Source organism: Phocoena phocoena, chromosome 16, assembly GCF_963924675.1.
Source record: "Phocoena phocoena chromosome 16, mPhoPho1.1, whole genome shotgun sequence".
NCBI classification, from domain to species: domain Eukaryota; kingdom Metazoa; phylum Chordata; class Mammalia; order Artiodactyla; family Phocoenidae; genus Phocoena; species Phocoena phocoena.
In genome coordinates, this window is record NC_089234.1 from 64,661,480 (window position 1) to 64,673,583 (window position 12,104).

Genomic DNA, 12,104 nt, shown 5'->3' on the forward strand with positions numbered 1-12,104 from the left:
TTCTTTTTATGGCTGAGTAATATTCCATTGTATATATGTGCCACAACTTCTTTACCCATTCCTCTGTCCATGGACACTTAGGTTGCTTCCATGTCCTAGCTAAGAACAGTGGGTAGACAGCTACTTCTGTCTTCCCTACATCTTGTAAAAAAAAAAGTTAATTACTCCCAAATCCTGCATGAAGTAGCAGACAGCCTTTATTTTCAGAAAGGAAGGAGCTAAAAATATAGTAGTGCTGCCATTTATTAACCTCAGGTAACATTATCTGAAGGTAGCAGAGTCATGGGATTTGCCATCAGAAGACTTAGGTTTACATCTCTTCTTTTATCAGCCTTTTTATCTCCTTAGACTAAATACTCATTTAGTTAAAATGGGGCTAATAACACCAGCCTTATTGCCTTAAAGGGTGTTGTGATGGTCAGTGAGATACTATCCAGAAGCACTTTATAAATTATAAGTCATTATACAACACAGGTCCTCACATCCTTGTGTAGTAGCAAATAAGAGAAATCCTTCCCATGCAGGAAAGAGTATAACATAGCTGTTAGGATCATGGCTTAGCAGTTGCACTGACTTGGGTTACAATGCAAGAAATGCCACCATTTAGCTTTGTCAGTTGGCTCATGAACTCAGTCTCTCTAGATATCAGTTTTCTCATCTTTAAAAAGGAGAATAATATGTATCATGAGTTGTTATAAGGATTACATGAGATATTGTATGTGGAATGCATAAGTTATTGTTAAGTTCCCTTGAATTAGTTTTGTTTAAAATAAACTTTTTTTATATTAATAATTTTAGATTTCCAGAAAGGTTGCAATGATAGTACAGAAATTTCCCATCTACTTTTCTTCTGATTTCCTTCATTGTTAATGTCTTACGTTAGCCACAATGAACAACCATTGATGCATTACTATTAACTAAACTCTGGGCTTTTTTTGGAATTCATCAGTTTTCCCATTAATGTCTTTTTTTCTGTTCCAGGATCTGATCCAGGGTTCTATGCTGCATTTAGTTATCATGTCTCCCCGATTTCCTCTGGTCTGTGACAGTTTATCAGTCAGTCTCTTTGTTTTTTGTGACCTTAACAGTCTTGAGGGATACAGTCCAGGTATCATGTAGCATTTTCCCCAGTCTGGTTTTGTTTGTTGTTTTTCTCATGATTAGACTGAGACTGTGGGCTTTTGGAGAGAATTCCAGACAGATGAAGTACTCGTCTTGTCACAACATATCAAGAAGCACCTGCTAGCCATGTGACATCACTGATGATGTTACCATTCATCTCTTGGTTAAAGGAGTACTTGCCAGGGTTTTTCACTATATATTGAGCTAGTTTTAACCAGTTGTCACTTATATAGGACTTTCTCTTTCCTCTCCTCCCACTGTTTGAAATGCTTTTCATTTATATTTATTGCAAATGTCATCTCTGAGGAAATATCTTCTCTGACCACCCAAGCTAAAGAGCTTCTCTTCTCAAGTCAGTCAGTGTTGTGTTTTCTCGATAGCATTTTTCATTACCTGAAATTGTCTTGTGTATTGGTTTTACCTAGTTTATCCGTTTGTCTTTAGGCCCCCTCCCCCTCAAACAAGAACATAAGCTTCAGGAGAACAAGGTCCTTGCAGGATTGTTCACTTCTGTGCACTTGACATATAAGCACAAGGGCTAGCATATACTAAATGCTCAATAACTATTTGTTTGAATAAATGTCAAAGAAAGAAAAATCCAGGATTAACTTATTAGCAAGTATTTCTGAAAAAGAGTGGAAGATAGCTGAATGGTGGGAAGTTTAATTTAGTATTCTTAACTTAATTGGTTTAGTTTTAACAAAAAGGTTAAATGCAATCATCACCATCTATGCAAATAAGTAATCAGCATGCTTGTAATTCAAGCTGTCTTATAATTCATTTCATAATGTGAAAGCCAAAGTATTTTTCTGACTTATAAGTATATGACTGACAAATGTAAGAGTTACTCAGTTACCACACATCTGTACCATTGTGACCTTTATTTGCTATGGCTTAGCTTTCCTATTATAGAAATTTTAACAGAATCAGGAGGAGTATAGAAATAATTTATGCCCTTTATTTTAACTTATCGTTATGAATTCCTAGTGTCTATTATCTTTTCACTTATATTGGCAGAAAAATGGAGTTTCTTGGCATAAATCTTTCTTCCATAACCTCTCTTTTTATTTCTTTCCTCAGGACCTAAAATCTCCAAATCAGAGGGATGAAATTGCAGGTGCCCGGGCCTCATTGAAGGAGAACTCCCCCATATTGCATTCAATTTGTTCAGCTTGTTTGGAACATTCTGATGTCGCTTCCCTCAAAGCCAGCAAGGACACAGTTTGTGAAGAAATTCAGAATGCCCTCGATGTAATTTCAAATGCTTCACAAGGCATCCAGAATGTGTTAGTCCCACCAGAACCTCAGGCAGCAACCCTGGGAAGTGCCCTTGATGAGCTTGAGGTAAGTTGAGAGAAAATTAAAATGTGATTTGACGTACCAATGTGAAAATTAATAGATGTGTGTTCTCAGATCCTTGGGTTGGAGTTCAGAGTATGAGTAAATAAAAATCCAGTGACCTAATCAGTCTCTATTATTGTCTGTGTTTTCCAAAGAATTGAATAGCAGGACACTATTCCATCAGTAAACTTCTGATTCCTGTACATCTCTGCCAAGGAAGCCAATGCATTTAAATTGGGATTGTTAATTACATTGAAATGATGACTTTATTTTACACAGATCAATTTATGCAATGTAGGATTTATTCATTCCACAAATACTTACTTTTGGCGCTGTTCTTTATGCTTGGGATACAATTGAGTGCTGCTCTCTTGAACTCCTCACGTTTTAGTTTGGACTAGGGTGGCTAGTGCATATTAAGGCTAAATTTTGTAAGTAGAGCCAACCGGGTTTGACAGAATGGTTGTGGGGTGTAAGTGAAAAGGGAAGAGTCATGGCTGGTGTTGCAGGTTAGCTCCTCTAGAGGCACACACTGGACAGAATTTGGGATACAAGGTGTTATTAGGAATCAACATGTGTGAGGGGAGAAGAAGGGAGTAAGACTGAGCAGAGGAAGAAGTCTACCTGTGAGCCAGACCCACAAAGCCACCAATGAGTAGGGAGCTCTGGAGAGAGTGGTAACCTCAAGAAATAGCCAGGCCCAGGCCTCTTTCAATCACTGGAAGCAGGTCACCCTACCCTGAGAAGGGTCTTACCTGCAGGCAGGGGTGCTGGGGATAAGCCCTCTGCAGCTGCTGCAGACCCCGAAGGAACTGACAGCTGGGGGGCCATCTGCTGGCCTCACCCTCCACAGGTAGGCAACAAGTCCTGCCTGGAAGGGGGATGTGGGCAGTAAACCTCTGTGTCTACCACAGATAATTACAAGGTTTTTTTTTTTGTTGTTCTTTGTTTTTTGGCTTGAGCAACTGGATGGATTAAGTTTTTATCAACTATGATGGGGAAGAGTGTGGCTGAAGCCATTTTTGAGAGGAAGATCAGCAACTCAATTTTCAACATGTTGAGTTGAGAGATTTGTTAGACATTCCAGTATGATGTCAAAGATCATTGGTTATCCAAGTCAGATAAGTACTTGCTTAATGGAAGACAACACGGTGTAATGCTTAAAGATAAGGGATCAGGAGCCCAGATGCCTGAGTTCCTATCCCAGGTCTGGTGGATACTGCCCGTGTGACCTTAAGCAAGCTATTTTATTTAACTGTCAGTTTTCTTACCTATAAATTGAGGATAATAATAGGACCTATATCTTAGTGTTGTCTGCGTCAGTGAATTAATAATACATGTAAAAATGCTCATAGCAGTGACTGGCACATAGTAAGTGCTCGATAAATCTTAGATTTCATTATTAGTTGTGGAGGTGACTATTTGGCGGAAGATTCTTCCATAATCAAGAAATCAACACAATTAAAATTACTAAAGTTTTACTGATAACTTAAAAAAATAAACACATAACCTATAATTCCTATATGTTCTTAACATTATTACTGTCACAATAAACTTATTAGATATCTAATTCATTTAAGTTTAGAATAGCCTTTCCATATGCTTTTCCTTTAGTTACATGTCTTAAACAGGTTTCTTCTTTTCTAACCTAACATTATTAAATTCCTAATTTTTGGCATCAATGGAAAAATCTGTTAACTTCCTAATTATTAGCATTTATGTGAAAATCTTAGGACCTATTTGTCTAACTAAGGTAGAAAATTAGTGGTGATTCTTTAATAATACCCCATCATGTAAATGTTTGCCCTGTGTAATGGGTACTCAGTAAACTTGTCTATTAGATGAGCATTCTGTCTTCACAATAAGATTGAAAACACACTGTGGGCAAGATTATGTTTCTAACTAATTTTATACCAGTGATACTAAAAGAACATTAGGTCCCCCATACATTTATATGTAACATTTCTTGATAGCTAAACACTTAACATAAATTTATCACTTAATTGTTACAGTGTCCATATAAGATATGTTTTTTTCTTGTTTGTTTGTTTTACAGAAAATAAAACTGAGACTTATGTATGCTTTTTAACTTGCTCAAGTCAGAAGGCTAGTGAGTGGTAGTAACCAGGATGTGAATCTAGTATGTCTGACTCTAGAAGATATTTCCAACTTCTGTATTATACTGAATTCTCACAGGTAGAGCTTAATGTGGTTAATCAAAATTCAACAAAACTTGTTCTACAATTCTTAGTTTATTGGAACTACCAGAGAAATTATATATGTAACCCAGTCCAAAAGATGGCATAACTTTTTAGTGAAAAATTATTTTTTGGGTACCTGGGTTATTTAAGTAGAAGTAGTCTGTGTATGAGGAGTGACTAGTATTGTGAGGTGAAATTTGTAAGAGTGGATAGATGGGATTGTGTATCACATTTTTCATAGTACTAAACAGAATTGTATCAGGTGATGCTTGTATAAGAGGTCCAGTTTATCTCAGACACCTTTTTCTATATTCTTAGGATTTTAGAAGAAGATAGAAGATTTTGAAGTTGTCTTCCTTCAGGGACTTCTCTTTTCTCACTTTAGTTGAAAGTGGCTGCTGCAGACAAGAAATGGCAGTGGTTGGAGAGGAGGAGAAAGTGTGTGTCTGTGTGTGTCTTTGTGTGTCTCTGTGTGTGTGTAGTTTTGATGGGAGTGGGCATAGGCATAGTGATAGAGTCTTCCCTTTTGTAAGATAAGTTGCTGACTCCCTTCTTCTTATCAAGGCAGGAGGGAGTTTCAAAGATATTATCCAGAAATCCCAATACTGTCTCAACAACCTTTGAAATTCAGTTCCAGTCAAAGTTAGGGATAGAAAGCTGGTACAAAATGCCTGAATTTTATATACATTTTTATATCCAAGTTACAATAGCTTCTGAGGTTGTCTGAACTAGATAAAGCAGAATTTATTGAGCATTTAGCCTTTTTAAATGATTTTGTAAATTAAATCGTTGCACTTTTCTTTACTTACAGGAAGCTTATTGGTAAAGGATCCAAAATAACCTTTGCTCTATCTTGCTTCTGCAAATATAATACTATGAAATAAACTGATGTAGTAAATACTCTGTTGGGAGTAAGTCTCATTAAATGTTATAGTGTAGAAATTTATCAGAGCACTTACTCAACAACTACCAAGCTGAAGCATCATTAAATCTTTCATTCTGGTCCATGTCTGGTTGTTGAAATGAAACCTGAGATTTATTGTTGGAGAAAATAGAAGTTGAATTAGAACACTGTATGGGCTAAATCAATTTCTTTATTGGAAAAGCTAATGTGAAGTTTAGAGTGTTCTTTCGCATTTGTGACTGAATGAGAGTTGAGAAGTGTCCCAACTATGGATTAACAGAATTATGAAAATATCTTTAAGTGAGAAACTTTGCCAGTGAAAATTGCTTTGAAACTCCAAGTCTACTAAGGTATATTTGCTCTTGTTTGGAAGGAAAACACAGCTTTTATAATCACAGTCTACAGAATTATCCAGATCCTCTTGTGATAATGATGATAATAACAAAGGAGTTTTGTAGTATTTTGTCATTTTCAAAGAGCTGTCATGTTTATTTTCTTATCTTCTTTTTATATATTCATTTATGGTCATCATTCATATATTCCTTTATTCAGTGTTGTATCCCCAACACCTAGAACAATGCTCTATACATAGTAAATGCTAGGTAAATATCGATGAATGAAGGAAGGAAGGAAAGAATGAATATAGGAATGGTGCCTATCGTTTTGCAACAATGGAGTGAAGAGCATTTTCCCTTTACCCCTGTTTTTTCTCCTTTCTCCAACTTGTAGTGTACGTACTGGGGGTTTGTATTCTACTTTATCTAACTTTTAACTGGGATGCAAATTTAAAGTGAGGGAAACCACAAGGAAAATATCTGAGTGATATGCTGCTCAGATACCTTTCTGTGATAAGGGAGCACAAAGAGAAAAAAAAAAAATCTTTTCTCGGTGGCTATCTAGCCTTAGTTTAGGTTCCCTGTAACTGCCATTCTATGCTGCCTTTTACTAAGAGTACTAGTTTTGAGGTATATGCAGTCCTTATATTCTTCTGTTTTCACCTGAAGGAGAAAGCAGGACCTCTATTAATCAAATTAGCATTTAGGAGGTAAAGGAAAATAGGCATCAGTGATATCTAGAAGCAATTTAATATGAAAAAATGGTTTGGTTTTTAGAAATATAGTGAACTAGAAAAACTAAAAATAATGGATAAAATATTTTTAACTACATGGATAATCTGATAGGTGAATTAGGGAAATTTGTTGGGGCTAGCCAGGTACAAAGAGGACAAATCCAAACTAGCATGCCAGCACTAGCATTGTGCTAGGCGATATGGGGAATTTGTTTTTCATTATTGCCTGTAGCTTGGATTTTGGAAGAACATGAACTGAGGACAGAAGACAAAGCTTGTCAGCTGGAAAGTCACATGAGACCCTTACATGAATCTGAGAATCCTTTTATTTGACCACCTCATTGGATAAACAAGAAAAACACTAGCCTCTACAGCAGGAGATAGTAGGAAAACTTGGCTGGCTTAAATTGGCCATGGGTAGGTCAGAAAAATATACAGAACATCTTGGAAATTTTCTAACTATAAGTCTGTTCTTATCTGGACTTTGGGTCAAAAGTCATATTATCTGTGTAGCCTCTAAGACTTTAACTGAAAATTTAAAATTGTCCTGTCTTGGCAATATCTCCAAGTAACTGCCAGAAGTAAACTCAGATTCTCTCTGCACCGTACACTAAGTCCACAAAAAATTCTCATACAACTCCAAGGATAATAAGTTCTCACAAGACACACAAATAAGCAAGCCAACATTAATGAAATTTTGTAGAAAGAGCAAACTGCAGAATCAGATCTGCAAATACTGCAGATGTTGAAACAGTAAGGTATTAGATGTAAATTAGTATGCTTAATATATATTATTTCCTCATCTACTCAGTAAAGTATGAGGAGTATGATGAAGGAAGAAAAGACTATCAAAACTGACCAGGCAGAACTATCTAAAATGAAAAACATAATTGTGAAAAATCCAATGGTTAGGCAAAACAGGAGGTTAGATAGCAAATTAATGATCTGAAAGATGTGTTTGAAGAGGTTACTTGCAATGCACCACAGAGGCACAAAATAAGATTTTTTTGTAAAAGCAGTTAAGATACATGGAGAGTGGTGTGACGAGTTCTAAAATATTCTGATATAAGATACAGGAGAAGAAAATCATAAAAATATACTAAGAATTTCCTGGAACTAATGGAAGATAGCAATCTCCATAGCTAAAAAATCTAATAATTCCCAAGCAAGATATATAGAAAGAAATCCACATCTACACATATTGTAATGAAACTGAAGAACAACAAAGGCAAAAAGAATATTTTAAAAAGAAAATAGGGATAGATTTATTCTCAGCAAGATGGCAGAATAGGAGGCTCCCGACTCTTCCCTCTACCCATAAACACACAGAATAAACAACTACACATGTATCAGTTGCCTCTGAAATCCAGAAACGAGTTGAGCAATTCCTCCAAGTTGGTCAACTAAGAAAATGCCCACCTCAAAACAGTTAGTAAAAACTGAGATACACTCTCACCATAAACTCCATTCTTAACACAGCATCATACAGTTGAGAGGGATCCCCCATCTCCCAGCTTCTCCTTGAGGAGAAAAGGTTTTGATACATATCTAACACTCCAACTTTTATGGCTGCTACCAGAGGGACTGTCTACTAGCTTGCCTATCTTTGGCAGCTGACAGGGCCCTATATTTGCTAGTCCCTTGGGACCGTAGAGAACAAAGAGGTAGTTTTCAAACAATTTCTATAGCTTTTTCCCCTGGCTCAGTTCAGAATGAGCAGGCAATAAAGCCCAGCTTCCAGCTTCTTCTTGGAAGGGGTTAGAATGCACATTTACCTATTAAATTTTCCAGTTGCTGACCAGGGTCTGACTTCTAACTCAGCTGTCTTTGGGAGCTGATGGGACAGGCAATCACTAGTTTCCTAGGCATTTGAACCTGTGTGTGGGCACTTCCCATGGCTTTTCCTCTGGCTAGCTCCAGTTAAGTAACCGAGTCACCATCTTAGAAGGAGTTGGACTACACATCTAGTACAGTAGACTTTTCTGACTACTGCCTGAAGATCTAGCTTCTCACTCGCCTGCCTCTAGGAGCTGATGGAGCCATGCATTCTCTAGTTTCCTGGGGTCTACACAGAACAAAGTGGCAGTTTGAATGAACGGAGCCTCTTCCTACAACTCCTTTCCCAGGCTTGCTCCAGCAGTAAAGCCCAGCTACTAGTTTCTCCCTGGAAGGGGTTATGCTGCGCATCTAGTGTCTAACTTTTCAAGTTAGACTAGCAAAAACACTTGAGAAGCATCTGGAGTAGCTGGATGGGCTGATTATTGGAGTTCATCACCCCCTTGAGGCCAGTCTCTCAACTGGGGAGGTGGCTATTTTATCTAATGCACAGAAAAACACAGAGAGAGTCAAGAAAAAAACAGGGAAATATGTTCCAAATAAAAGAACAAACTAACTCTCCAGAAACGGACCCTCGTAGACTAGAGATATGTGATTTACCCAACAGATAATTCAAAATAATGAACAGGAAGGTGCTCATTGAGGTCAGGAGATCAATTTATGAACAAAGTAAGAATTTTAACAAAGACAAAATGTTAAAAAAAAATCATAGAGCTGAATAATACAATTGAATGGGGGAAAAAATCCATAGATGGAGCTTAGCTCAGACTAGATCAGACAGGAAAGAAAGGATCAGTAAACTCAAAGACAAGTCAGTGGAAATTATACAGTCAGAGGAGCAAAGAAAAAAAAGAAAAAGAGTGAAGTCAGCTTAAGAAACTTATGCATATGTGTATCATCATGTGGATATGTATGCATTATGAGAGTTCCAGAAGAAGAGAAAAGAAGGGAGCAGAAAGCTTATTCAAAGAAATAATGTTTGGAAATTTTCCAAACCAAGAAAGAAAATAGACATCATCCAGGAAGTCTAAAAAACACCAAAAAAAAAAAAAAAAACAAAAAACCTGGAGAGACCCACACCAAGACACAGTATAATCAAATTGTCAAACTTAATGACTAAGAGAAATTTGAAAGCAGCAAGAGAAAAATGACTTGCTACATACATGGGGACCCTCCCTTCCCCCATAAGATTATCAATGTATTTTTCAGCAGAAACTATGCAGGCCAGTGACAAATGTGGTGATATATTCAAAGTGCTGAAAGAAAAAATCTGCCAACCAACAATACAGTGCCTGGCAAACTGTCATTCAAAAATGAAGGGAAGTTAAAGGCTTTCTCAGACAATCAAAAGCTGAAGGAGTTCATCACCCGTATTCCTACCTTACAAGAAATGCTAAAGGGAGTTCTTTAAGTTGAGATGACACAACAATATGAGAGAATAAAAAGTATGGAACTCATTGGGAAAGGTATTACTATAGACAAAAGAAAATCAGCTGATACCCTTATGGGAATTCCTTTGTATGTTATTTTGTGTTTTTCTGTTGCTGCTTTTAATATTTTTTCTTTGAATTTAATTTTTGTTAGTTTGATTAATATGTTTCTAGGTGATTTTCTCCTTGGGTTTATCCTGTATGGGACTCTCTGTGCTTCCTGGACTTGGGTGACTATTTCCTTTCCATGTTAGAGAGGTTTTCCACTATAATCTCTTCAAATATTTTCTCAGACCCTTTCTTTTTCTCTTCTTCTGGGACCCCTATAATTCGAATGTTGGTGAGTTTAGTGTGGTCCCAGATGTCTCTGAGATTTTCTTCAATTCTTTTCATTCTTTTTTCTTTATTCTGCTCCTTGGCAGTTATTTCCACCATTTTGTCTTCCAGCTCACTTATTCGTTCTTCTGCCTCAGTTATTCTGTTTTTGATTCCTTCTAGTGTATTTTTCATTCCAATTATTGTGTTGTTCATCTCTGTTTGTTCTTTAGTTCTTCTAGATCTTTGTTTAATATTTCTTGTATTTTCTCAATCTGTGCCTCCATTCTATTTCTGAGATTTGGATCACCTTTACTATCATTACTCTGAATTCTTTTTCAGGTAGATTGCCTATTTCCTCTTCATTTATTTTGTCTTGTAGGATTTTACCTTGCTCCTTCATCTGTGACATTTTTTGCTGTCTTTTTTTTTTTTTTTTTTTGAGTGGAATTGTGTTCCTGTTTTACTGGTTGTTTGACCTGAGGCTTCCAACAGTGGAGCTGGTACATGGTTCGCTTGGGGGTTCCTCCCATCTCCTTGGGCATCGAGGTCCCCCACCAGTGTCCGGCAGGCACCCTAGCTGTGGGGAGACGCAAACTCCACATCTTCCCACACCGCCATCTTGACTCTGGCTCTGTACTGATTAAATTTAATAAGTATTTGTTAAATCTAGTCTGTGTGAGGCATTGTGCTAGGTACTGGCTTAATACTAACGCCTTATATTTGCAGTAGTTAGCATGTTTATCTGCACATTTTATTATTAGGACCAGATTGCCTTGTAGAGCAAATAGTTTAGAAATTATTATGTCCTTTGTAAAGCAGCAAACTGCTCTTCCATTAAGCTGTATAATTTGTCTATGTTCAAGAGAAACAAGAATTAGAAGACTTATAACTTGAGCTTGTTTCTCATGACCATCTCCCCCTAGTAACTGCCCTTTCCAAATAAGACCTCTTGTGAAAAATGATGGCCAGTGCTGGAATTCAATTAGATCTTGAGTTTAATACATTTGTTTATGTATCTTCCTTTCCCTAGTAGATGATGAGTTTTGTGAGTAGAGGAATGATGTCTTATTAATATTTATATCCCCCACTGCTTAGCACAGTGCCAGGGATGTAATAATTGCTTAATAAATATTTTTTGAAAAGATAATGAATTGCTGACATTTGAGAACCTGGTGAGAAATTTTAATGCATCTAATAAATATTTATCCAATAAGAGAAGGTTAAAATCTCTTACATCTTGATGATTAAAAAGAAAGGATTGAGTGCCTTGTAAATAAAATATGTGGATAATAATGATTTCTAGAACTTGTTTGCTCTTGCGACTATTAAATACATGCTGTACATGATATTACAGAGAATGTTCAACTCATGATCCATAAATTTGATATCAAACTTAGAGATACCTTCTAGGTGGCTAGATAAAATCATGATTTTATTTTACTTTTCCAAAACTTGAGAAAGGTAAAGCTGAAATCTAGAGCAGAGTTTAAAACAAGTTCTTATGTAGTATTTATATAATATCATGAGTTTCATGTCAGCCGGTTGATCATCAATATTTATTAGGTAACTGTTCTGTATTCCCACATTGTCATATGCTTCATAGAACTAGAAAAGAAGTAAAAGAAATAGTCTCTGATTCTAATAATTGCATGCCTATTTAGGAGATGAGAATAACATAAAGCAAACTACTAGAGTTCAACACAACACTCTTCCTTCAAATCCTCACTCATGGGTCATAAGTTGGGTTCTCTAGGGAAACTACTCTGGAATGAAATCTAGCACTAGGTAGTGTTAGTTTCATGTTAATTAGGGATTGCCCTAGTGAGAAATAAGAATGGGAAAAATCAGGGAGGAAAAATAAATATGGGAGGTGATAAAGAGAC

The 12,104-nt window shown here is 36.5% G+C and overlaps 1 protein-coding gene across 1 annotated transcript in view; it reads left to right on the forward strand.

Annotated features, from left to right (window-relative positions):
* Positions 1–12,104, forward strand: part of CTNNA3 (catenin alpha 3) — a 1,581,444-nt gene that overhangs the window by 364,829 nt on the left and 1,204,511 nt on the right. The window contains exon 6 of the mRNA XM_065894569.1: positions 2,203–2,466. Within this exon, the coding sequence (XP_065750641.1) occupies positions 2,203–2,466 (264 nt within the window). The remainder of the gene's footprint in view (positions 1–2,202; positions 2,467–12,104) is intronic.